The sequence below is a fragment of the Herpailurus yagouaroundi genome, unplaced genomic scaffold (assembly GCF_014898765.1).
Source record: "Herpailurus yagouaroundi ecotype Mexico unplaced genomic scaffold, PumYag 160, whole genome shotgun sequence".
Lineage (NCBI taxonomy): Eukaryota > Metazoa > Chordata > Mammalia > Carnivora > Felidae > Herpailurus > Herpailurus yagouaroundi.
Window position 1 is genome coordinate 47,119,524 of NW_024412401.1, and position 23,142 is coordinate 47,142,665.

A 23,142-nucleotide genomic window follows, 5' to 3' on the forward strand; every position below is an offset into this window, starting at 1 on the left:
GAGCTGGAAACTAATTGCAAAATTTATTCCAGGGCTGCAGGGGCTGGGGAGATTCTTAAGGGCACTTCTTGTTTTGGGGCTGTGGGTCTCTGGCCTTGGCAGGGGCACACATCATGGGCAGGGGCAGGGACCAAGACAGGGCAGTGGAAGGCAGGGGAGCACGGATGCCCAGTCACCTCCCACTGGGCAGGCTCAGCACAAGCTGCAGTGGCAACGTGAAAGCAGGAAAAACAGTGGACGCCCAGCCCCGGACAGAGGACAGCTAAGGCCACTCCCTAGTGCCTGGCCCTGGACTGTGTCTTTCAGGACATAGGGCAGGAGGCCAGGGAGCTGAAGCCCAGCTTCAAGGGTTTGCAGCAAGGGACCCAAGGGGAGGAGGCCAACAAGGGAGGGGCTTATCAGCAATGTCCCCAAGCTGGAGACCCATACGCCCTCCTCAAGTTCACCCATATTCCCATACACAGACACTCGGGAGCCCATCACCCCCGACAGGGCACTCTGCTGTTCATCTGAGGAGGGGCAAGCAACAGCTCTTCTCCGGATTGAAGTGGGGGCTCAGAAACAGCGGTCTGGCACCGCCCACGGGGTACTTGGCATGCAGGTGTTTGGGGAGAAACCATGGGCTGTACTTGGTGCTAATCCCCAAATCCCAGCCTCAATCCTCAACTCTGTCCCCTGCCCTGGACATACATACCTTTCAAGGAGCATCTGGAAAGAAACAAAACCCCTAAGCCCACAAACCTCTTGACTACAGCCTTGCAGATACATACCAGCCCGGGCTGGCCAACTGTGGGTGGGGGGAGAACGTGGAGTGTGCCAAGCTTCTCCTCTGGTGGGAGAGGGGCAGAAAGACGATTGTAGTGAAACTGTTTTCAGATAGCGTGTCAGAGTTTCCCCTGCAGAAGTCAGATGGGGTAGAAGGGCTAGGGAGGAGGTCTGTGTCCTAACCCGTCCCCCCGGAGCCCTCTAGGCCCCACAGCGCCTGCCCAATTTTGCAAACTCAGTTACCCCTAGTTTACAAAACAGAGGGCTTCCTTCCTGGTCTCTGGAAGGGGGTTCTGGAGACCCTCTCTTCTCCCCCAGTTGATGCCCGCTCAACCTCTCTCTGCTTCTGTTTCCTGGAGAGGGGGAAGGGATGACTTCTGACCCAAGGGACATGGAGGCCCTCCAGGGAATCCCGAACCTCCTCCCTGGACCTGTGCTCCGGATTCCGGACAGACAGCTGGGAGCAAGGGGAGGGGGAGGGGTGGTGAGCAGCTGCCTCCTTGGGACACTCGGAGTGGCAGGCAAGTGCCGGTGGGGCGGCCCTACCTCAGCCAGGCCCTGTCCACCCTCACCCACCTTCCCAAACACAGGGCTTCAGGGAGCCCAGGGGCAGGGGCTTACAGGGTGGGGGCTCCTGGATCGGCATAATAAAATAAACCATCTGGAGGGCCCCGGGGTTGGCTGGACCCCCACCCGGGCCCCGGGCCCAGCCCCACCCAGCCCAGGCTCAAGTTTGCTTGGCTTGCAGCATCTCGATGAGCAGGTTGTTGCGGGGCATCTCATTGCCCAGGTGTTTGTGGTACAGGTATTCCTTGGCCTGCATGCTCAGTGCCCGCACCTCCACCAGGCACAGCAGCAGCTGCTGGAACTTGTCCCCGCAGTGCGGGTAGTGGCACAGGGTGTAATCGAGCAAGGCGGCATTGGCCTTCTCCTGAGCATCCTTCACCAGGCTGTGGTTGTTCAGGAACTTCACATCTGCAAAGGGAGGAGCTCTGTCACGATCACCAGCCCATCACATCGTCAACGGTCACTGGCAACATGAGCGCCAACATCCCCATCAGCACCAAAGACAGGGGCGCTGCCACCGTCAACGACGCAGTCTTCCAATCGCCACGGCTGAGGAACACCGCCACCTTCATCAATCACCGATATCGACGGCCCCGGCTTTCTCCCAAACTCGGCCACTGCCACCATCATCAACCAAACTGCAGCCATTCCGGTCACTGCCATCATCGGCAGTCACCAACCCTGACCCCCGTCATTATCACAAACACGGCCACTGCCACCATCACCCACCCAACCACCATCACCTGTCACCATCATTACTGCCACTGTCATCATCACATCGGTCATGATGAACGCCCTCATCGTCTCCAAAACCACACCAACATCACCAGCTGTATCCCTGGACGTGTTATTCGACTTCTCAATTTCCTACAGAACGGTGACAACAGCACCTAGTTCACAAGACTGTTGGGAGAATTTGGGGACTCGACAGGTGGAAAATGCTTGGAGAACAGCGTCTGGCACGTAACAAGACCAATTTGTTACCATTGCTATCTCTACTCTCACCCCACCATGGTCAACACCGTCCCCATCGCCGGGTCAAAACCTTCCTGTCACCATCATCCCCATCGTGGCCACCATCAGCACCATCACCAGACAGGCACACTGTAATTGCAAGGGTCCCATCTCCCAGCCTCCAGGCACATGTACTGGTGGCCCTATTCTAGACAGTGACAGGCACTCCTGTGACCAATCAAGAAGCTCCAGAACCCCAAGGAGATTCTCTCCTGGGGCCCCTGGGGGGACACGGATGTTCACTGCAGCAGCATTTACGGAGGTGGCCTGGATGGCTGTGTGGTGGCCACACCACAGAGAGTCCTGTGCAGTAGAAGTAATGGAGCAGACAGAAAAAATGGAAAGATCTTTAAAAGCATAGGGCTAAGTGGAAAAAAAAACCAGAGAAGGAAGATCCAGAATGAGATCTACAAGACAGAGCCATCTACATAAATTAAAAGTGCTTGTACAGAGTGTGCACTTTATGTGAGAACAGGGACAAAACAAGGAATCCAGGTTAAACGTGAAGGCATGGCTGCCTGTGGGAGGGGCGGGAGGGCAGTCGGCTCTGCGTGGACCAGGGATCACCTGTGCCAGGGAAAGAAGGGTGTGACCAATGCCTCCTCCGCACCCAGTGGAGGTCCAGTGAAGATACAAAAAATAAAATGTCTCTGGAGTGAGGCCGATGGGGGTTCAGATCCTGGCCCCACCATTTAGGAGCAGTGGCTTTGTGCCCTGTCCCCTCCTGGCCTGCAAGGTCTTCTTTTGCTATGAAAGGGGCGTGCCCACCTTGCAGGGGCCGGAGCTTGGGTCTGGGGGCCTGCACAGGGGCCTAGGCCCCCAGGGGCACCCAGAGAGGGTCCATTTCTTGTCACTAGAGTCCTCATCACTGCTTGGCAGGCCTCTTTCAGCTCCTGGGCAGCACCTCCAGCTGGTGACCTGCCTATTGGGTGAGGTTCAGCAGGAATCCACAGAACTGGTCCCCCATCCCCCAATCCAGCAGGGCCTTGCCTGGGATGTGGCGTCCAGTGGCTCAGAAAATGGTCATCCATCCACTTTCCCTCTGCCCCCATGACTACCAGCCCTACTGCTGCGGGGGAGTCGGGAGCCCAGCATGTGCAGCCCTTGGCCCTTCTAATCCCTCTTAACACCCACTGCGCCAGGAGGGCCTGATGCTCCTGGCAACCCTGATCCCCAGCCGCCCCCAGTGTGCCCGCTGAGGCCTATGTTGTCCAAAGTCGGATTTAGGGAAACCCGAGCTGGGCCCAGGGCGTATGGCAGGATCTGGCCCCAATCCTCCACCCTCAACCCTGGCCCCCTCATCTCTCTTCAGTAAGTGAGCCACACTCATTTTCTTCCTCGCCTGCCCAGGATCGCCATTAGCCCATAAGGTGCCTCTGTGCCAATTAGAAAGAAGTTCCCTTCTGTCCACAGAGACAGTATGGCAAGGGGCACACAAGCTGGATTTCGGCCCCTATTCACCCCCTGCCTAGGTGCCCTTGTGCAGTGAACAGCCTGTTCAACTGTACATTGCAGCCCTGCTCCTTAGCCTGGACTCCTCCAGATACACTCAAAGGTCATGGGAAGCTCCCAACCCCTCCAAAGCTGACCTCCTAGGCATAAGAGGTGACTATTGGCCCCATGTCTACCTCAACCTCTTTTCATCCCATAGGGTCCTGTCTACCTTCACCTCCCACCACTCCTGAGGCTGGGCAATTCTCCTGACATTGTCTTCTGACCTGGGGGTCCAGAGAAAAGTAGGGACCAGCTCAAGGCCACACAGCAGTAAGGGAGCCCAGAGGAAACATCTGGGGGTGGAGGAGGATGGGCTAGGATGCTGCAGTGGAGTCTGCAGTGGGAGGGGACTGGGAGGACCAGAGCCTTGGCTTTACCAGGATTTACTGTTCTCCACAGCCCGGGACCAGGGACAATGAGGTGGAGTGCAGGGGGTGGGTGCAGAGCAAGGACAGCTCTCAGGGACAGCCCCCATTCCTAGCTCTCTGCAGACTGGAGACCCCCGCTGCCCCCATGTGGTGGGCTACAGGGCTGGGGGAGGGAAGCAGTCACCAGTTGAGCCCCAATGACTACAGTATAAGTGCATCCGGTTTCCCAGGCGCCCGCTGGGCGCCGTGCACTGACTCAGTGAATCCCCACAGACACCCAGGCAGGCAGGAAAGGGCATCCCCCAGGCGCAGGGACAGTGGGCTGAGCCTGGGACACCCAGGAGATGCCCGAGTCTGGATTCGAACCCAGGTCTGCTGGCTCCAAAGTCCAGTGGGTAAGCACAGGCAGGGTCAAGCTTGGACATGGGTTCCTGAGAGACTGGATGTGAAAACTTGACATTTCATCCAATCCAGGGGTCCTGTCCAAGGGCCCTCATCTCTGGGATCCTAGGTTTCCCCAGAGGGTCGACTCTGGACTCCATACTCACTTTTCTCCTCACCCTGGAGGGGACCATTGCCAAGTCATATGCCGTCTCCCACCTCCCAGCGCCTCCATCTAGAGGGACTGCTGTGAAGACCCTGCGGGATGATGGGTGTGACAGAGCCACCACCCCACCAAACACCATGCCTTTCTCCCACTGGACACGGGAGCGGGGGTCACACAAACCTGGAGACACCCCCTTAACAAGCCAGGGTTCCAATCCCAGCTCCACCACCAGCCCGGCGACCTTGGGCAAGGCCCTTCCCCTGAGCTGAGCTTCCTTGTCATCTGCAAAATGGGGCCAAACCAATCTCTGCCTCACAGGACGCCCCAGGTCCGGACCTCATCTGTATGCCAGCTCTGGGCCCTGGGATGCCGCAGGTTGGAGACGGGTACGTGGGAGAAAAGCCTGGCGTGCTCCCCCCCAACCCCAGCCTGCAGTTCCAGTGATCCCAGAGGCGGAGGGTGGGAGGGGGGGGGGGGGGGGGGGCGGGGTGATGCCCCCCCCCCCCCCCCCCCGCCTCAGAGAGCAGCCTGCTCTAGCTCTGCGGCGCTGGGGGCCCCCCGGTTCTCAGAAAAGCCCCCTTTTCACGGTTTAATTGAATATTTGAATAATCCTTTCATTCCTGCGAGGCATAAAGAATGTTGTCCCAATCGCGGTGACTCAGGCAGGCGCCCCCGCGCACAATGGCCCCTCGAGTGGGGCTGCTATTCAGGCCGCCTTTTGTTGGCGCGGAGCAGTGGGGAAATTGCAAACGCTTGAGGGAACGCTGTTGCCGCCGCCTCAATGGAAGTCAGGAAATCGAATGTTAGGTCAATCCATTAAGCTTCGATTAAGTCCTCTGCGGAACAATGCCAGCCGGGCCCATCTTCATAAACACCGTGATCGCCAGGAGAGAGGCACTAATTTTAATTAAACCTCCTTACCTGCCTCCACGCCTGCAGGGAGACAGCTATTTAGACGCCAAATGGCACCCTTGTGCGGAGGCAGGCGGGAAGGAGGCGCTGAGTGGGCTGGAGGCGGGGTGCGGTGGGGGACAGTCGTCACAGGGGCTCGGGCTGCCCAGCCCAGGGAGCCACCGCCCCAAGGGTGACGCCCAGCACACCCGTTGGAGGTCTACGAGCAAGTGGCCATCCTCTCTGGGCTCCAGTTCCCTTGGGGACCTATTCCTGGTGGTCTGGGGCTGGAACAGGGGAGAAATCCCCTCCCACCTTCCCGACTCTGGGCAAATCTTCCCCCTCCTCTTGCCCAAACTTGTCTCCTTCACTCCAGCCCTGGGTCTAGCCTCTTGCAGGGCTCCGGGCTGCCACCTGCCATCCCGCTCCCAGGCTGCAGTTGGAAGGACCTTGCTAAAATGCAAATGTGATCATGTTACTTCAGCTGAAAAGCCTTCCCAAGGTAAGGGTCAAGGTACTTGGCCTGGCATTGGAGGCCTCACACAGCTCCGTCCCTGCCCAACCTCCCAGCCTCCTCTCCACCCCCCTCCCTGCCCCACAGTCACACCAGACTTTCAGGATTCCCCATCCCTTTGCACAAGCTCTGGCTCCCGTCTGGAATGCCCTTGCTGCTGCTTGCTTTGTTTCACCTAGAACACTCCTACTCATACCTCAAGGCCCAGCTCAGAGGCCCCTCTTCCTCCGAAAAGCCTTCCTTGATATCTTTGGTGGGGTTGGTTCCTTTTCTTTGGCCCAAATCTGATCACACTGGACTGCTCAGTCTCCTTCTGGAACCCGGAACCTGTCAGCCAACAGCCTCTGTGGCTTACCTGGCCTCCTCTCCCACTACCTTCCCAGGAGCTCAGGCAGGCCCAGGCACCGGGACCTCCTCCCCACCACCCATCCCAGACTCAGCCTCGCTGGAGTTTGTTTCTGACTTGCTGGGCTGGGCATTTCCCCCACCCACCTCAGCCAGACCCTCATGCCTGTGACAAGGCACTGTGCCAGACACAGCACATGATAAAGATGGAGACTGATTCATTCATTCACTTCATTCATTCCTTTGTTCATTTGCTCACTGATGGTAATGACGGTTAGAAGGAAAACAATACCCACACATTCCAAGGGGCCAGGCCACGCTCTGAGTACTTGGGGGGAATCCCCTCATCAAATCCTCATAGCAAATTAAGGATTATTACGACGGCCATCTTACAGATGGGAAAAATAGAGGCTCAGAGAGTGGGGTGACTTGCTCAAGGGCACACAGCCAGAGTCCAGATTTAGAATCCAGGTGGTCCGTCCCTAGTCCCCATCCCTAACTGCTGTTCCACCCTGCCTCGCACATGCGCCCAGGTGCACACATGCGTGCACATGCTCTCGCTCCTGAGTCCGGCCCCTCCAGCCTATGCCAGCCAAGCACTGCAGACAGTCCCCATCTCCCAGGCCTCAGCCACCTCCTCTGGAAAGCAGGATGAAGGCTGGCAAGAAGGAGGGGCCAGCACTCATGCTTCTGAACTCAGCCACTCACCTGGACCCAGGAAAAGAGGGCTGGGCTCAGCCTTGCTGTCCTTACACCCATACCAGGAGGAGTCCTGCATTAATCGCCCGGTAGAGGCCAGAGCCATGCTGGCCTAGCAGTCCCCAGCACCCAGGGCTTTGTTGGGAAGAGGGGCCGAGGCTGCAGGGGTGTGCCTCAGGCCGGAGACATGGTGCCCTCTCTGCAGGAAGGCCTGGCCAAGGAGACTGATGGCTGGCATCCCACCTTCCACCCACCCCTCCTCTGGACCTCCCCAGGGGCCTCTTGACGGTCAGGTCAAGAACTGTCACCTCACAACAGCCCCTACACCGCCGCAGATCTCTAAACCCCTCTTGCCTCCCATCTCCCATCACTCGCCAATTACAGATTCTTTATACAACATGACCCGTAAAACCCCACAAGCCTGTGAAAGTTCTTAGTCTGCACATGTGCGAAAACAAAGATACAGAAGCAAAGGCACCGACACGCACATACCTCCTGGGGTGTCCACACCCCCAACCACACGCAACCATGGCTTTGGCCTGAGCCAGTTCCCAGAGCCTGGCAGCTCACAAAGACAAGGCTTGGAAGCGGGTACCACTGTGGGGAGAAAGGAAGGGGCTTCCCCCAGCCTGGCCTGGGACCCTGAGGACCCTGCAAGGGCTCTAGGCCCCAGCTCCTCACTGGCAGCCCAAGATTCTGTCCCTATCCCACACCTTAGCCGTCCCCTACCAACCTGTGCAGCCTTACAGGTAAGCCCTCCAGCTACCCCCCTGCTGTGCTGGAGTCGGGAGACCAGCCCAGGCACCCAGCCACAGGGCCACAGCCTGAGCACTGGGCTTCCCACAATCGCAATCAACGCTTCATTAATCACCACCCCCCACCCAGCTGACTCCTTCCCCTTGGCTTCCCCAACTCCCCCCACCCACTCTTGAGCAGGCCCTCCCTCACTGACTGGGGCCGATGTCATCTGCCACAAAAATGACATCTGAATCCTGCCTCCTCCCCTAATGACAAAGCATTCATGCCCCTCTGTTCTGACCTTCCATTCCATCTATACCTCTGCTGAAAGATCTATCCCTCCGGCAAGCTCCTACTCATCCTCCAAAACCCTGCTCAGATGTCCCTCTTCCAGGAAGCCTTCTAGGCAGAGCCCTTGCTCCCCACATGGGGTTCCCCATCTGTCTGTCCCCATCCTGACAGTGACAGTGCTAAGCTGAAGGCCTCTCCTGGACTGGGAGCCACCAAAGAGCAAGGACATGTCTATGTTCACAGCATTGCTGGACACAGGGAAGACGCTGGAGATGGCTTGTTAGGTGAAGGAGGATGGCAGGCCAGCCTGAGGAGAGCCCAGAGGAGGGTGGAGGCTGGGCGGGTCCAGAAGGCAGTGAGAGGGAGGCACCTGACTTGGGGAGTAGGTCTGGTGAGCTGGGCTCACCCTCTGCCGCTTCTCTGCTTTATTTCCTTCCTTAGCACTGACCACAGTCTTCCAGGTGATACGTTCTACTAATCATTTCAGTGATTTCTGTATCTCACTAATCACATTGTGCTTATTGTCTCTCCCCCAAGAGAAGGTCAGCTCTGTGACAATATGGATTTGGGATCTTTTCTGTTCACTCCATGTCCCCAGTGCCTTGCAGAGTGCGGATGGTCAGCAAGTGTTTGTAGAATGAATAAGTGAGTGAGTGAGTGAGTGAGTGAGTGAGTGAGTGAGTAAAGCGTCTGGGCCCCAAGGAACCCAGAGCCAGAATGTGGACCCCCCCTAGAGCAGGGAATCAGGGAAAACAGGGAGCCTGGGATGGCAGCCAGGGAACAGAAGCTCCTGAAATCACACAGGTATTTTCTGGAGGAGGGAATGGGCACCTTTCTAGGGCAGCCAGACAGGACTTTACGAATTCTCAGAAGGAGTCCGTATCCCACACGGGCAAATCTTAGACATTGTCTTGGTCCTCTGTACTTTCACACAGAGAAACTGAGGCCCGGCGCCGGGCCAGGTCCCTTCATACCCTTGTTCACGACAGGAGGGGTCCGTGCCCCCCCAAGGCCGCCAGGGGCGCAGCCTCATGGAGGCCTCTCGACGCCTGGCCGGCCACCCGCCTGGCCCCCCGCGCCGCCCCGCGCCGGGCCTGCTCACCGAGGCTGAAGAGGATGAGGAATTTGAGGCAGACGAACTCCTGGCGGTCCAGCTGCAGCGCGTGTAACTGCAGCACCAGCTCCTGCGCCCGCAGCACCAGGCTGTGCAGCAGGGAGCCCGCCTGGGCGGCCACCGCGGTCAGCTCCACCTGGACGGACAGACGTCAGCGTCGGGAGGCGCGGGCCACAGGACGGGCCAGGGGTTCCGCGGGCCGTGGGCGGGAGGCTCTGACGAGGGACGGTGGGGGGAGGGGCGGGGCGGATGGGAGGCCCTGGGCGGGGCGGGGGGGGGGGGGGGGTTGCGGGACAACATCTCCCCGCGCCCCGGGAGCCCTCCAAGCCCCAGTTCTCCCCACGCTGGGCCCAGCTTTCCCAGGTCTCCCCGCGCTGCCGGGAGCTGAGGGCCTCGCGGCAGCAGAGCCAACACGGGGCAGGCGGGTGCAGGGGCAGAGCTGGCGGGTCCTTCGCACACAAAGAGCTGCCACCAGGCCCGTGGTACAAGCGGCTTTTGCGTTTTGGGTGATATCTGCAGCAAAGGCCACGCGGCCGGGTGTGGGGCAGGGTCGCGGGCGGGTCCGCCTGGACGCACATGGGTTCGGCCACTGACTGTTCAGGGCCGCACACACGGCCACACGTGGACACCCAAACTGGGGATGTGGTCACACCTCAGCTCACACTCGCTCACACACGCACACACCCGGACACACTCCCAGGGCGGTCTACCCACTTCATGAAGGGAACACGCACACACACACATGCCCTGGTACGGTCACATCACAAGGTAACACGACAGACACGTGCCCGTGTACGAGTCTCCACTGACATGGTGACAGGCACATCTCAACAACCACACACTTACCTGTGTGGAGATTTTGTACAATAAAATACAGTCGCACACACGCACACACGCACACACACACACACATACGCACACGCACACTGGACATCCCCATGGCCTTCAGACGCTTCAGCCCGCACACATGCTGACATGGGCCAGTACAAACACACTCACACCTCAGATTCTCCTCAGTGCATTCAGTGTGACCTTCAAGTCACACCCTTGGGACCAGCACTCCCTGGCCCTGGATGTCCTGAGACTCTCAGGATAAGAACTGAGCATGATGACTGAGGGCCTGGGTTACAGATAGGGGATGGGGAGCAGGGCCTCAGCCTCCCCGCCCCCCACCCCTAGGGGGCCTGGCGGCCCACTCTTGCTCCTGTGGCCCCCTCAGGACTGATGCTCCCTCCACCAGCCCAGGCCCTGGCATCAGCCTCTCTTCTTTTTCTCCCTCCTTCCCTCCACTTTTCCCACACCTCCTCCCCGCAGTTGGGGGTCTTCCTCCTTGCATTGTCCCCTTCCAGGTCCCCAGCACTACACAGTGGCCTCAATGCCCTCAGCCGCTATCTTGCCCTCTCCCTGGGCTTCCTCAGAAACAGCCTGCATGAGCCCTTCTGCGCTTGAAACTCTCCAGTTGGTCCTGTTGAATCTCAGGAGTTCCCAGCTCGTACCCTAGTGCCCCTAATCCCTCGCTCTGGACAGAGGAGCAAATTCCTTTGCCCTTCCTTTGTCTATTCAGGATTTAGGGCCTGCAAGGTCTTGCCCACCCCAGCCCCCAGCAACCCCTCCAGGCTTACCTCTCACCTCACCCCGCCCACCACAGGGCTCCTGCCCCCCACCCCCATATACTGGCAGCCCCTGCTGGCTCAGCAGTTCTCAACGTCCCCCTGTACGCCTTTGCCCATGCTGTCCCCTCTGCTGTGGTGTGGGTGAGGCTGATTCCCCCGCAACCTTTTACTACCTGACCAACCCCTCTGTGTTCTTCTAGACCCAGTGCCACCATCACCTCCTCCCTGACCTCCCCACATCCCTGAGATGCTTCCCAGGGGCTGCCTCCTGTCAAGGCCAGGGCCAGGGCAGGTCAGAGGGAGATCGGGCATGAACTTGGGGGAAGGGCCGACATTTCGGCAGCCCAGGGCCAGCCCTGGAGAGGCCTACGATCTCTTCCGGGCTCAGAATTCTGGAAGTGTCCATGAGGGCCTGGCACAGGGCACAGTAGGGTCTGGTCACCTCCTGCCCGGTGACCAGCAGGATGCTGCCCTCCTTGCCGTGTTGGATCTGGCGGTAGATGTGGTCGAACACCAGCAGCTCGCTCCAGCAGTTCTGTAGCAGGGTCATCTGGTCGGCCACCTGCAGGGAAGAGGCATATGCCGGTGCGGGGTCCAGCCAGGGACCTTCCCCTCACCCCTCCCTCTTCCAGCTCATAATTCAGGGGCTCCCTTGGGTATGTGACCTGGGCAGGCTACTTAACCTGTCTGTGCCCTTTCTGCCTAGCTGCCTGCTTCATCAAAGTGTGGCAAGGTTCTAGCAAAACAAACCAAAACCGAGGTTCAGTGGGGGTGCTTAGAGCTCACATAGGCCGGGCTTCAGGCCCCAGCTCTGCTTCTACAAGTTGCATGACCTTAAGCAAATTCTATAGCCTTCTGAGCCTCTGTTTTCTCATCTGTAAAGTGGGCACAGTATTAGAAGGTGGTTCGGCACATGTTAGGTACTCAGTAAGTATTGGTGAATGATGTTCACGAAAGTAATTTGTGAAGACGTCCTTCAAATGCGAGGGGAGATGATTAATTTCAACCTTGTGCCCATTTGGCCTGTGGTCGCATCTCTGGCAGCCTCAGTAGCTCAAAAACCAAGCCCTGAAGAGGAAACAGAGGGCCTCCCTGGGCCTTATCCACAACTTTCAGGCTTGTGAGAAGGGAGCGCCCTTCTTGCCCAAGATCTGGCCTGGAATGAGCAGGTGGCTGGCAATGGTCCATCTGAAGCAGGAACAGAAATATAAGGAGGGCAGATTCTGAACACCCAGGCTGTAGTCGGGCACCCAGCGAGAGGGCAGAGACTACCTCTGTGTGGGGTGTCCTTCCACCCTGGAGGGTCACTACATTCTAGCCTGGCAAGAAAGGACACTCGTGACAATGGCAAATGGGACTCGGAACCATCGGATGCCAGAGCCAGACGGGCCCTCGGGGATCCCCAGGCCAAAACCCACAGTTTTTCAGATGACAATCTACCACTTGGAGAAAGCGAGGGACTCTCCTGGGAGAGAGATAGAGCCAGGCCAGAGACATAGCTGGCCTTCTCAGTCCACGACCCTCTACGGTGACAAAATACTGAGCTCTCCTGGGTGTCCAGACCTGCACGGGGCACTGCACGCCACCCTCGGAAGACACAGTACAGATTCCGGTGCCCCTCAGCATCTGCAGCTCATTAGCCCACCACCAGCTACCTGGCAGGTGCTTCCCAGGTACCCTACCGGGCCCTGCCCTGTGATGAATGCAGACCGTGATAGCTATTAGTCTTTGCACTGCACCTCCACGAAGCTAGGGTGGTATAGCTGTTATCCCCAATCTATGGAGAAAGGACACCCAGAGAGGTCAAGCAACTCACCCAAGGTCACACTGCTCTGTCTGGCTCTAGATCTGTGCCCTAAACCACAAGGTATGGAAGAAGACTCACCCTGGCCACCCAGGAGTTCATGGCACTCTTGTTACCTCCCCCGTAAAGCTCTCCCCAATCCTGTCCTCTGGATGTCACAACTTTTTTTTTTTAATTTTTTTTTCAACATTTTTAATTTATTTTTGGGACAGAGAGAGACAGAGCATGAACGGGGGAGGGGCAGAGAGAGAGGGAGACACAGAATCCGAAACAGGCTCCAGGCTCTGAGCCATCAGCCCAGAGCCTGACGCGGGGCTCGAACTCACGGACTGCGAGATCGTGACCTGGCTGAAGTCGGACGCTTAACCGACTGCGCCACCCAGGCGCCCCGAGGATGCCACAACATTTGATGGCACCAATTCATACCTCTGTCTTCCCCAATACCTGTGGGGTCTGGGAAGGCATGGCAGGTGTCCAGCTCATCTCTGGGCTCCCGGAGGACGGGTCGGTGAGCAGTTGATGCACAGATATGTGCTCCCAAGACAGGTACAGAGAGCACAGAGAAACAGCCCCCAACTTGGGGGCCAGAGAGACCCAGGCCACCCCTGGCCTGAGGAGAACTGGCAATGCCTAATGAATAACTCTCTCTTCTGAGGGGTAGAAGCCTCCTTCTGCGACCCTCTGTCCCCGCCCCCTCCTGGGGGCAGCCTGGGGCCTGTCCTCAGGCCGAGGGCAAGAACAAGTGCAGGAAGAGTGGGGGAGCAGCTGGACACACAATCAGGCTCCCTTCGGCCTCACCTGCCTGACCCCACGTGCTAAGAACGAGAGGGAGGGCCTATCTCTGTCCTGCCCTGAGTCACCAGCCCCCCACCTTCCCTTGCTCACTTCATCTCTGTGTCAAGAACCCACACACCTGTCCCTTCCTCCCCTGGCAGGAAGTGCTTTCTAGACCCCCAGTACCATCAGAGCGAGGAGCCCAGCAGGGGGCCCCAGATCTCAGCCACCCCTGGCCCTGAACTGGAGGGGCCAGAAGAGATTGAGACTCAGGCAGGGCTGAATCACAGAGACATCTCTCCTATCTCTCCTCAAGAAATGGCCAATCCCTGGAGAACCACTGGCAGGAGTGGTTCCCCACTAGTTTTAAAGGAGGGAGGCAAGCCTCGGTGAGCACCTGTGGCCAGGCCCATTCCCAGCACACCCTGGACTCCTCACCTCTGTCCTATCACCATTCTGTCATGTTATAGATAAGGAGACAGTGGCTTGCCTAAAGGAACCACAGGGATCTGGGCTCTGTTCAGATGCTCCTGACTGGGCTGGTCTTCTGGAGGTCCCCAGGAGGTCCTAAGGCCCAAGCAGAAGGTACCTGCCAGGGGGTCAACTGGCCTACCTTGGACAACCCAGTTGGAAGCAGAGTGGGAGGGAGGGCATGCAGGGCTGGGCTTGGCTCCCCCTCCCCATTGGGGCCCCTTTGCCTGGCTTGAAGGAACAGGGAGGGGGTGGGGAGGTGGGAAAGTGAGAGATAAGGGGGAGAATTAGGAGATAAGCAGGCTGAGCTTCGGGCACAAAGCAAGAGGGTCACAGTGACCCAGCTGGCCAAGCCCTGGGAGCAGACTCTGTACCCAGACCTCAGACCCCGGGAGTGGGGGCAGCCCTGCCTACGGGCTGACGGGTGGGGGGTGGGGGGTGGGGGGAGAGGCACAGGGCAGAGAGATGCAATATGGTGGCTAAGCTTTGGTGCCCTGTGCCCTCTGTTTGATTCCCAACTGAGCCACATATCCAACTCTGCCCTGATTTTCTGTTCTGAGAAATTGGAAAAATAAAATCCTCCCTCTTTTGGTTAGAGAAAACATATGAGCACAGGGGCATCAGTGGTGAAGGGCTCTGTGGACCCATGGTTGGCACTCCTGTGGATGCTGCCCCAGCCTGGGTTCCCATCTACCCCCAGCCAAATGGACTTTTCACTTGCTCTTCCTCTAGATGGACAGATGGACACATAAAGACACCAAACTCCAAATCGCTGCCCACACAGATGAATACACACACACACACACACACACACACACACACACACACACACACTTCTCTTTATTTAAAAGAAAATCAGAAAGCTGTAGCTGCCAGCCCCTCTCCACAGGACAGCAGGTGGCTAAGAGGCTCACTTAACCAAAGAGGGTGGTTTCACCTTCCTTAGCTTTCTCCCTAAGCAAAGGTTCCTCCTCTGCCCTCAGACCTCCTTGCCACCCTGGGAACAAGGACATTTGCATCCCGGCCCTGGGGTCCCTCACTGGCCTGGTCTGTCTGCTCAGCCTACCAGCCACCCACCCCTCCTGCCGGTCTGCCATAAATCTTCCTGGAGCCTTGACACTTTGCAGCCTGCCCTGGAGAAGGGGTATTTATGGGTGCCGAGCTGACCTCCCTCCCAGCAGGCCCCCCTCTGGAGCCCCCTGGGGTCTGATCAGTCTGGCAGCCGAAGGCCAGTGGGCTCTGTAATTCTCTGGTGGCTGACATGCCACGGGCCAGCCATGGCGTTCTCTCAGCCGAGTGGTCGGCAGGCCATCGTTTGTCAGCCCAGGACTGACAGAGTTACTGCTGTTTAAACGAAACCATATATCAGAGCAGTTAAATCTGTTGCCAATCGGGGGCCTCCGAGCTGGATGTTGAGGGGTGAAGTGATGTCAAGATGGGTCATTAGGCACTCTTGGCCCTCCCCTCCCCCTCCCTGATTCCTATCTTGCAGCCTCCCAGCCTGTCTTTCCCGGGAACTGTCCAGAGAGGCTGAGTGCCCGGACCTACACCCTGCCCTCCACCAGGCAGCGGGTACAGGTGTTTCTGCTACCCTGCATCATACAAAGGTGCTTCATAAGCCCAGGGCAAGGCAGACCCCGTCTGCTCCCAGAGGAACACTAGTGCTCAGAGGAGCTTGGGTGCAGTCTATCCCTTCTCATGCCTCCTGGCCGGGCCTGTGCGCCTCCCGAGAGTATAGATTACACGGGGCAGCAGCCGAGGGGACAGACGGGAGCTCCTATTCCTGCTAACCCGTGTGCCGTACCCTGTGGGAAATCTTTACCTGTCCTGGTTCACTGAATCCTTACAACCACCACCCCATGCGGAAGATGATATTTCAACTCCCCTTATTTTATAGATAAGGAAACCGAGGCCCAGAGTAGTAGTCACCTGCCCAAAGTCGCACCTGTGGTAAGTGGCAGGGCTGACAGAGCTGGAACTTGAACACAGGCTTCTCTGATTCTGGTCTTTGTTACTAACTTCGGTGCCACTGTCAGATCTAACACTCCACAATTGTGTGAGGTGGAAAAATAGAGACCGAGGGACATCTAAGCTGGGAAAGAGGAGGGATGAGGAGAACTCCAAGAGGGCATCAGCGCCCACAGCATCCCTACAGCTCAGCAAAGACCCCAGGCCTTCCCCTGGGCAGCGAGATGATATCAGCACCATAGAGGGGTGAGTGGCCTCTAGGGAGAGCTCCGGCTCTGTGGTAGGAGCCCTCTCTGACCCAGGATGTGGGGCCCCACCAGCTCTGGCAGGCTGTCTGTCACCTACTGCCAGAGGACCCACTTCTGGTCCAAGCTCTGCTTCTGACCCTGCCAACCCCTCCGGACACAGAGGGCCACCTGAAATCCCCTACCACATGACGCCTTTTCACATTCCTAGGCCTTACTCTATGCTATTCCCCCTTCCTGGAATGTCCTCAACCTTCTCGGACTGCTTCCTGGAAAGGCAGAGATCAAAGAAACCTCTGATTTCCTTAGACAGAGTCAGTTTTCCCTCCTCCTGGGCCCCACCGTCCCCTCTGCATCGTTCTCAGAGCCCTCGGCAGCCTGTGTGGGCATCAGCTGTGTGTGTGTGTGTCTGTCTCCTCCAATAGCCTGGAGGCCTCCTGGGTCCAGTTCATTTCAATGTCCCCTGTGCCCAGCCCAAGTGCCCCACTCTCAGAGCTAGAGAGTCTGTTTCCTAAGATGTATGCTGCCTGGAGGTAGGGAGATGGTCACCCAAAAGGGAGTCCAGGGTCATTCAGCACCACTCCCACTTTTCTGCTTCCCCACCTCTGGCTTTGCAAACAGACACCAGCCAGGGCTCACTGGACCAGTAGGAAAGAAGTTCCACATGGCTGATGAGAGGCCCTTTCATGGGCTGGGCTGGTACTTATTTGCAAGGCTCCTTTACAGAGGATGGTGACCATGGTTCATATTCCTGGGCACGATTCAGAGATTCTGGGAAGGGGAAGCAGGAAAGTTTGGACCACAGAGAAGCCAGAAGCAGGAAAAAACACTCAACAAAGCTGGGACAAAAGCCCTTCCCATCCTGTGTGAAAAACCCCAAGAGACTAGGAAGGCGGCCAGAGGAAGTGCCCTGCCCCTGGATCCAGAGTTCTGGAAAGCCAGGAATGCTCCGCTCCTCCTCCCCTCTGCACAGGGGCCTCATGGGAAGTCTGGAGGAGAAGCTGGCAACCAACCCAAGGGTCCTGGGATCCTCATCCGCAACCAGGGCCTCCAGCCATAAGTGAGAGGCAGATGGGATTGTTCAAGGCCCTGCCTCTTGTCCCATCCATGCGGTTGGCCTAGATAGGGGGTAAGGGTGAGAAGTCCCACCCCGTGGCAGATACATGACACATCCCCAGACCCTCTATAGTGGAAGCAGGAATCATCACCACCAACTCTTGACTCCTGGAGTAACCCAGGCCCCCAGTCCCATGACACCTCAAGGGCTGACAGTGCCCACCTCCTATCTTATCCCGCCCTGTGCCCAGCCCAGGCAGGCAGTGCCCCCGGCCCATCCGGCCACATGCCCCTGGAGGAAGCCCAGGCGTCAGCACTGACAATGCTGCTCAAGGCTGCAGTGGCCCCAGCAGGGAGGGCAACAGGCCCTGCTGTTTACACCCCGCCCCGGAACAGCCAGTGGGGCTGGCCTGGGAAAGGCAAACACCGATAGGCCTGGACTAAAGACTGTCTGTCCCCAGGCCGACGAGGGCTGGGCCTTGGCTGGGCTCGAGGGACCTCTGATATTGGCACCCTGATCGCAGGGAGCCAGGGCACTAGAGGGGCAGCTCCCGGGCCTTGGGCCCATCAGAGCACCAGGCAGGATGACTGGGAAGTTCTCCCCTTGCTGGCCTCGGTCTCTCCTGCTGCTTTCTTGCTTACTTTAGCTGCAGGTACTCCAAACCAGGGGAAGGAAAGCCTTTCAGAAAAGGAAGGTGGTCTCCTCTGGGAAGATCGGTGACAGGCCCTGCAATCCGCACCCCCCAGCTCCCCCTGCACACACAGACACCCACTCGTGGGACCAACCATCATGCACAAGAGATGCAGGGACAGCAAGACCTTTCACCTTAGCTGGGAAGAAGAACATCCACAAGCACCCCAAAGACCCCCATCTATGACATTTGAGGCTGATAGGGATTGGTGGCCTCTCCAAATGGGAGGCCAGGATCAGTTGTCTCCTCTTCCAGACACCGGGCTGGGACAGCCACAGACAGCTTCCAAAGGATTCAGCTAGTCTTTTGGGGGAGCTCAGGGTCTCAAAGAAAGAGAGATAAATGCCTACAGAGACCCGACCAGATGAGAAACAGAGACTGAAGGGGCTGGAGAAATAGACATACAGAGAGATAGCACACCAGGGAGTGAAAGACAACAGAAAGAGACAGAGGCAGAGACAAAAGAAGCAGAGTCTTGAGATAGAGACTCAAGAAACAGAGAAGGAGAAGGAAAGAGGGTGGGAGGGATGAAGGAGAGGGGGATAGGGGTAAGAAACACTCCTCAGTGTCCCCAGTGTGGCTTCCCTGTGCCCAGACACTGCCCAAAGCCAGTGGGCAGAACAGCTCCATCCAAGGGGTAACTGAAACTGAGACTAGGGCAGCCAAGAGGACACCCCAGTGGCGAGCCAGGCAGGAGGAGGGACTCACCTCCAGCTCCTTGAAGACCATGCACCTGCGTGCCCAGTCCACGATGGAGATGAAGGTCTGGTCAGCCATCCTGCATAGGAGGCTGAAGGCCGCAGGCTGGTCAGGGCGGCCCTTGGCCGGCTCCTGCAGGCAGCCCACAATGCGTGCCCGAACCTGGTCCTCGTCCGGCTCCAGCTGTAGCAGCTGCAGGATGAGCTCAGGCACACCAGGCCCTCCGGAGAAGGGCTCTGGGTAGCCGTAGGGTGGCCCAGGCTGTGGGGGACTGGCATAGGGTTCTGGGTACTCAGACTTGATAGCACGGCCAGGGAAGGTGGGATAGAGGTAGCCAGCCAGTGGCCCGTGGGCACTGGGCACGGCCATGGGCAGTGCTGGGGCCCCAAAGTCGCCCAGTGGCCCAGCAGGTGGACCAGAGGCCAGGCCCTTGGGCTCAGGTGCATGCAGGCCAGGGGGCAGCATGTAGTCCGGTGGGGGAGGGGGTGGGGGGGGCACCCCCATTGGAGGGCCTGTCTCCAGCTTGAAGCCATTGGCTCGAATCTGTGCCTTCTTCTGCTGCTTCAGGGCTCGGTCCCGTTTGTACATGGGCCCAAACTTGTTCCGGCCACCCCGCATGCGGTCAGCACGCACAGCTGTGGGCAGAAGCAGAGGGTCAGACTCACGCCCTCCAAGCCTCCTGCCATAATGCCACACTCACAGATCTTTCCCAAACAGACCTGTGTCACTTCCCTGCTCAGTAGCTTTCCATGGCTCCCACTGCCCACAGGTGAAATCAATCTCCCTTAGCACAGCATTCAAGGCCCTGTTTACCATTCCTGGGTCATCCCTTACAAGACCCCGTGTTCTCTCCACTCCTCCTCATGTCTCTGCTCCTCTGCTTGGCACAGCTCCTTCTTCCTCCACCTTGCCTTTGATATTCCTTCTGCCTCAAACCCTTTCCTTCTCTCATGCCTGCCAAACACCCAGCCCCCAGGGCCACAACCTCCAGAAGTGTTCCTAGATTCATCCAGGCAGAATTCACTATCCTTGGCCCAGATGTCCTGCCTCTTGCCCACCCTCATCCTTCTGAGTGGTATCGGACCACGTGACTCAAACGGAGAGTTGCTGGCGACTCAAGGGTGGGTTCAGGGGGCCTAGCACAAGGCTGAGCCGAGAGATGGGAGGTAACAGGAAGGAGACCCTAGTCAGCTTTATTCACAGCATCCAGTCCAGTCTCCAGGATCCAGCTGCTCCTGGACTCTGACTGCCTGTCTCTGGCAAACCCCTACTGCAAAATGACTCTGGCTTCCCCCACTGCCTTCAAGTATGAAGCTGAGTTTAGGGCTGGCCAGGGCTCTGTGCTGGGAGAAGGGACCTCCCCGGCTGACCAGATGTCCCTCCGTCTGGCCAAGAATGTGTCACCAGCCAGCCCCAACAGGTGCATCTCTGCAGCTGCAGTGTGGCCCCAGCCCCTGCTCAGACAGGACCCCACCCTGGGCCCTGGGAGAAGGGAGACAGTAGGAGGCAGAGGGCGGTGCTCAGCAAGGGAGGTGTCTTGGGGGTCCGCTCAGCCAATCTTCCTGCCACGGGGGTGCACAGCCCAGCTCTGCTCCCTCAGGCTCCATCAGGGTGGCTTTGCTACTTGTAGCAATGAGCTCTCCTGACCAGTGAGGACCTGGAGCTGGGGACGTCGGGACATCCCCCTCACATCTAGGAGTCCTTCCTCTAGGTGGCAGGACGTGTGGTCAGCGGCTCTCAGGGCCACTAGGGACTTCCACGTTGTTTAAAAACTTTAGCCAACAGCTGTCTGCTCGGCGCACAGCCCGGCTGGGGCCAGCAGGGTGGAAGCCTACGAGTGTCCACCCTCAGAAAGTTTGAGTTCTTCCTGCCGAAACGTTTTTCCTCTCCTCTGGACTGAGAGCCGGGAGGAAGGGGTTGGGAAGGGAAGGATGGGCCTGGGTCCTGTGGGACCAATTGTTCCCCTTTCCCTCAACCTCTCAGGGCCCACCCAAGAACATGGTGGAAGGACTCTCATCCACCGAGTGAATGGCCTGAGTGAACCTTTTGGGTGGGCTGGCTGCGTGAAGCCTGATGATGGACAGATAGTAACCTAAGTGATGACGATGATAATAATAATAGTAATAATAACAACAACAACAACAACAACAACAACAACAACAATAACAACAATAATAGCATTTACTACGTGCTGGCTTTTCCGTACCATTCCCTCACACTGACTCTAGGAGGAAGACACTACTATCAGCTCTAGTTTTCAGATGGGGTATCTGCAGCTCAGAGAGGTTAAGGAACTTGCCCAGTGTCACTCAGCCTGTGAGTGGAGGCACTGGGACTTGAACTCTGGTAAAGGTGTTGGTCACCTTGGCTCTCGCTGCTGTTGGGGGCTCAGTGGGGGTGTTGTAGGTCTCCTTGCAGAAGAGGAGCTCTGCGGGGCTCTGCCCTGTGCTGCCCCGGCTCTCAGAGGCTGCAGAGAGGGCCTGAGCCTCTCTATATCTCCTCGCCGGACAGAGCCAGCCACTTCTCACCCCTCCCCGGCAGAGATCGGGCTCTAGCGTCACAGTGAGGGGCCACCGGCCGGCTCCGGAAACTTTAAGAAGGCCACTCGTGCCCTCCTCTCACCGCTCCTACCACCCGCACCCACAGACAGCGAGGTCAGCGGTCGGAGGCCCGCAGCGCGGCGCGCGCACCTTCCAGGCGCATCCCCACCGTCAGGCACTTCTGGAAGCGGCAGAAGGGACAGCGCTTGCGCTGCGTCTTGTCGATCTTGCAGCTCTGGCTCTCGGTGCACGTGTAGTGCTTGTTGTTCTGCACCGTGCGCTTGAAGAAGCCCTTGGGGAGAGCGGAGTCAGCGCGGGAGGCGGGCAGGCCGCGCGTCCCCTCCCCGGGGCCCGGTTCCTTCTGTACCGCCCGGTAGGGCCTGCCACCCCCCGCGTCCCACCGGCTCGCCCGCCTTCCGCGCGCCTAGCTAGCCCTGCCGGCCCGCAGCCCGCCGCCTGCTCACCTTGCAGCTCTCGCATGTGAGCAGCCCGTAGTGGTAGCCGGACACCTTGTCCCCACACACGGGGCACAGCTCATCCAGGTCCTCGTCGTACGAATAGTCCATGCCCGCGGCGTCCGCCTGCGGAGGAAGGAGGGGGTCACCGCGGGCGGGGCGGGACGCGACCCGCAGCGCGGCAGACCTGGGGGCCGGGGGCCCGGCGCCCCCACGGCGCTGTCCCCCATTAGCGCGCGGGGGTCAAGGCCGCTCGTGGCAGGCCACCCATCGGAGCGCCCTGAGCAGCCCGCAGTGGGATGTGGCCGGGGCGGCCCCTGCTCGGCCTTTACCGACCCTGTCCCAGCGTTCCTGCCCCGCGTCCCTCCCCCCCCCCCGCCCCCCGCCCCCCGCCCCCCGCCCAGACCAGGGGCCCTCCCGGCGTGGTCTGCGTGGCGCCCGATCGGGGACCCTCGGATTCGGTGCGCTTGGATCCGGATTCGTTCATCTGAGAACAAAACCCCGATTCTGAGAAAACGAGATGGGCTCGGCCGCGAGGAGGACACCAATGAACCCAGCCAGAGTGGGGCCGGAGTGTCCTGGGGAATCGGACAGGGACGAAGGAGGCAGAGACAGAGTCCGAGGGAGACAGAGAGATGGGCAGAGCGAAAGCGAGAGATACCGACCGACGCTGCCTAACGGAGCGAGCACCCTGGGGCGACAGAGACAACGAAAACCCGAGACTGACAGACACACTGATGCCGAGCGGAGAAAACCAGGGGGAGACGAGACAGACAGAGAGATAGGGAGCTAGAGAGAGAACGAAAGAGAGAGAGAGAGAGAGAGAGAGAGAGATCAAAGACACCGAGAGACAGAGGCCCAAGAGAAAACCTGGGAAAGGCAGATGCAGAGCCAGAGACACAGCGGTAGACGAGAGACAGCCCGAGACACCGAGAGGCAAGAGAAACCGGGAGAGAAGAAGGCAGAAAGGGGCGACAGAGACACCGAGAGAAAACCTGGAGAGACGGAGGCGCCCAGCAAGGGGGCCGGGGACGGGAAGACGCGCGGAACGCGGCCGGAGCCGGGAGCCCGAGCTCCGAGGCGTGGCCCCGCAGGGTCGGACCCCGCCAGGGGTTCGCGCCGGGAGAGGCGGAGAACGACGGCGCCGGGACTGAGAGCCCCAAAGCGCCGAGCCGCCGGGGGCCCCCGGGCCGGGAGGGAGACAAAGCCCGCGGCAGCGACGGCAACGGGAGGCGCAGTCCGTGCCGCCGAGGCCGAGACGTCGGGCGGAGGGAGGGCGCGGCCGAGACGCCGGGCGTGGAGTCGCAGGCCGGGCGCGAGACCTCGGGCGGAGACCTCCCGGGCTCCGGGGGGACCGAGCCCAAGGCGGGGGAGCGACCTCGGGCGGAGAGTCGAAGTCCCAAGGAGGGAAGTGCGCGGAGCCGGGGCCCAGGAAGCGAGAAGGGGCGCGACGGCGGCCGCGGCCGGCCCGGCGCCCA

The 23,142-nt window shown here is 59.0% G+C and overlaps 1 protein-coding gene across 1 annotated transcript in view; it reads right to left on the reverse strand.

The window, feature by feature from the left end:
• Nucleotides 1–4: 4 nt before the first annotated feature.
• The window catches only part of NR5A1 (nuclear receptor subfamily 5 group A member 1), a 25,985-nt gene continuing 2,847 nt past the window's right edge, over nucleotides 5–23,142 (reverse strand). Inside the window, exons 2-7 of the mRNA XM_040482292.1 lie at nucleotides 21,674–21,790; nucleotides 21,360–21,501; nucleotides 18,679–19,304; nucleotides 11,403–11,522; nucleotides 9,336–9,483; nucleotides 5–1,740 (exon numbers count right to left, since the gene is read on the reverse strand). Coding sequence (XP_040338226.1) covers nucleotides 1,493–1,740; nucleotides 9,336–9,483; nucleotides 11,403–11,522; nucleotides 18,679–19,304; nucleotides 21,360–21,501; nucleotides 21,674–21,775 — 1,386 coding nt within the window. The 5' untranslated portion in view covers nucleotides 21,776–21,790 and the 3' untranslated portion in view covers nucleotides 5–1,492. The remainder of the gene's footprint in view (nucleotides 1,741–9,335; nucleotides 9,484–11,402; nucleotides 11,523–18,678; nucleotides 19,305–21,359; nucleotides 21,502–21,673; nucleotides 21,791–23,142) is intronic.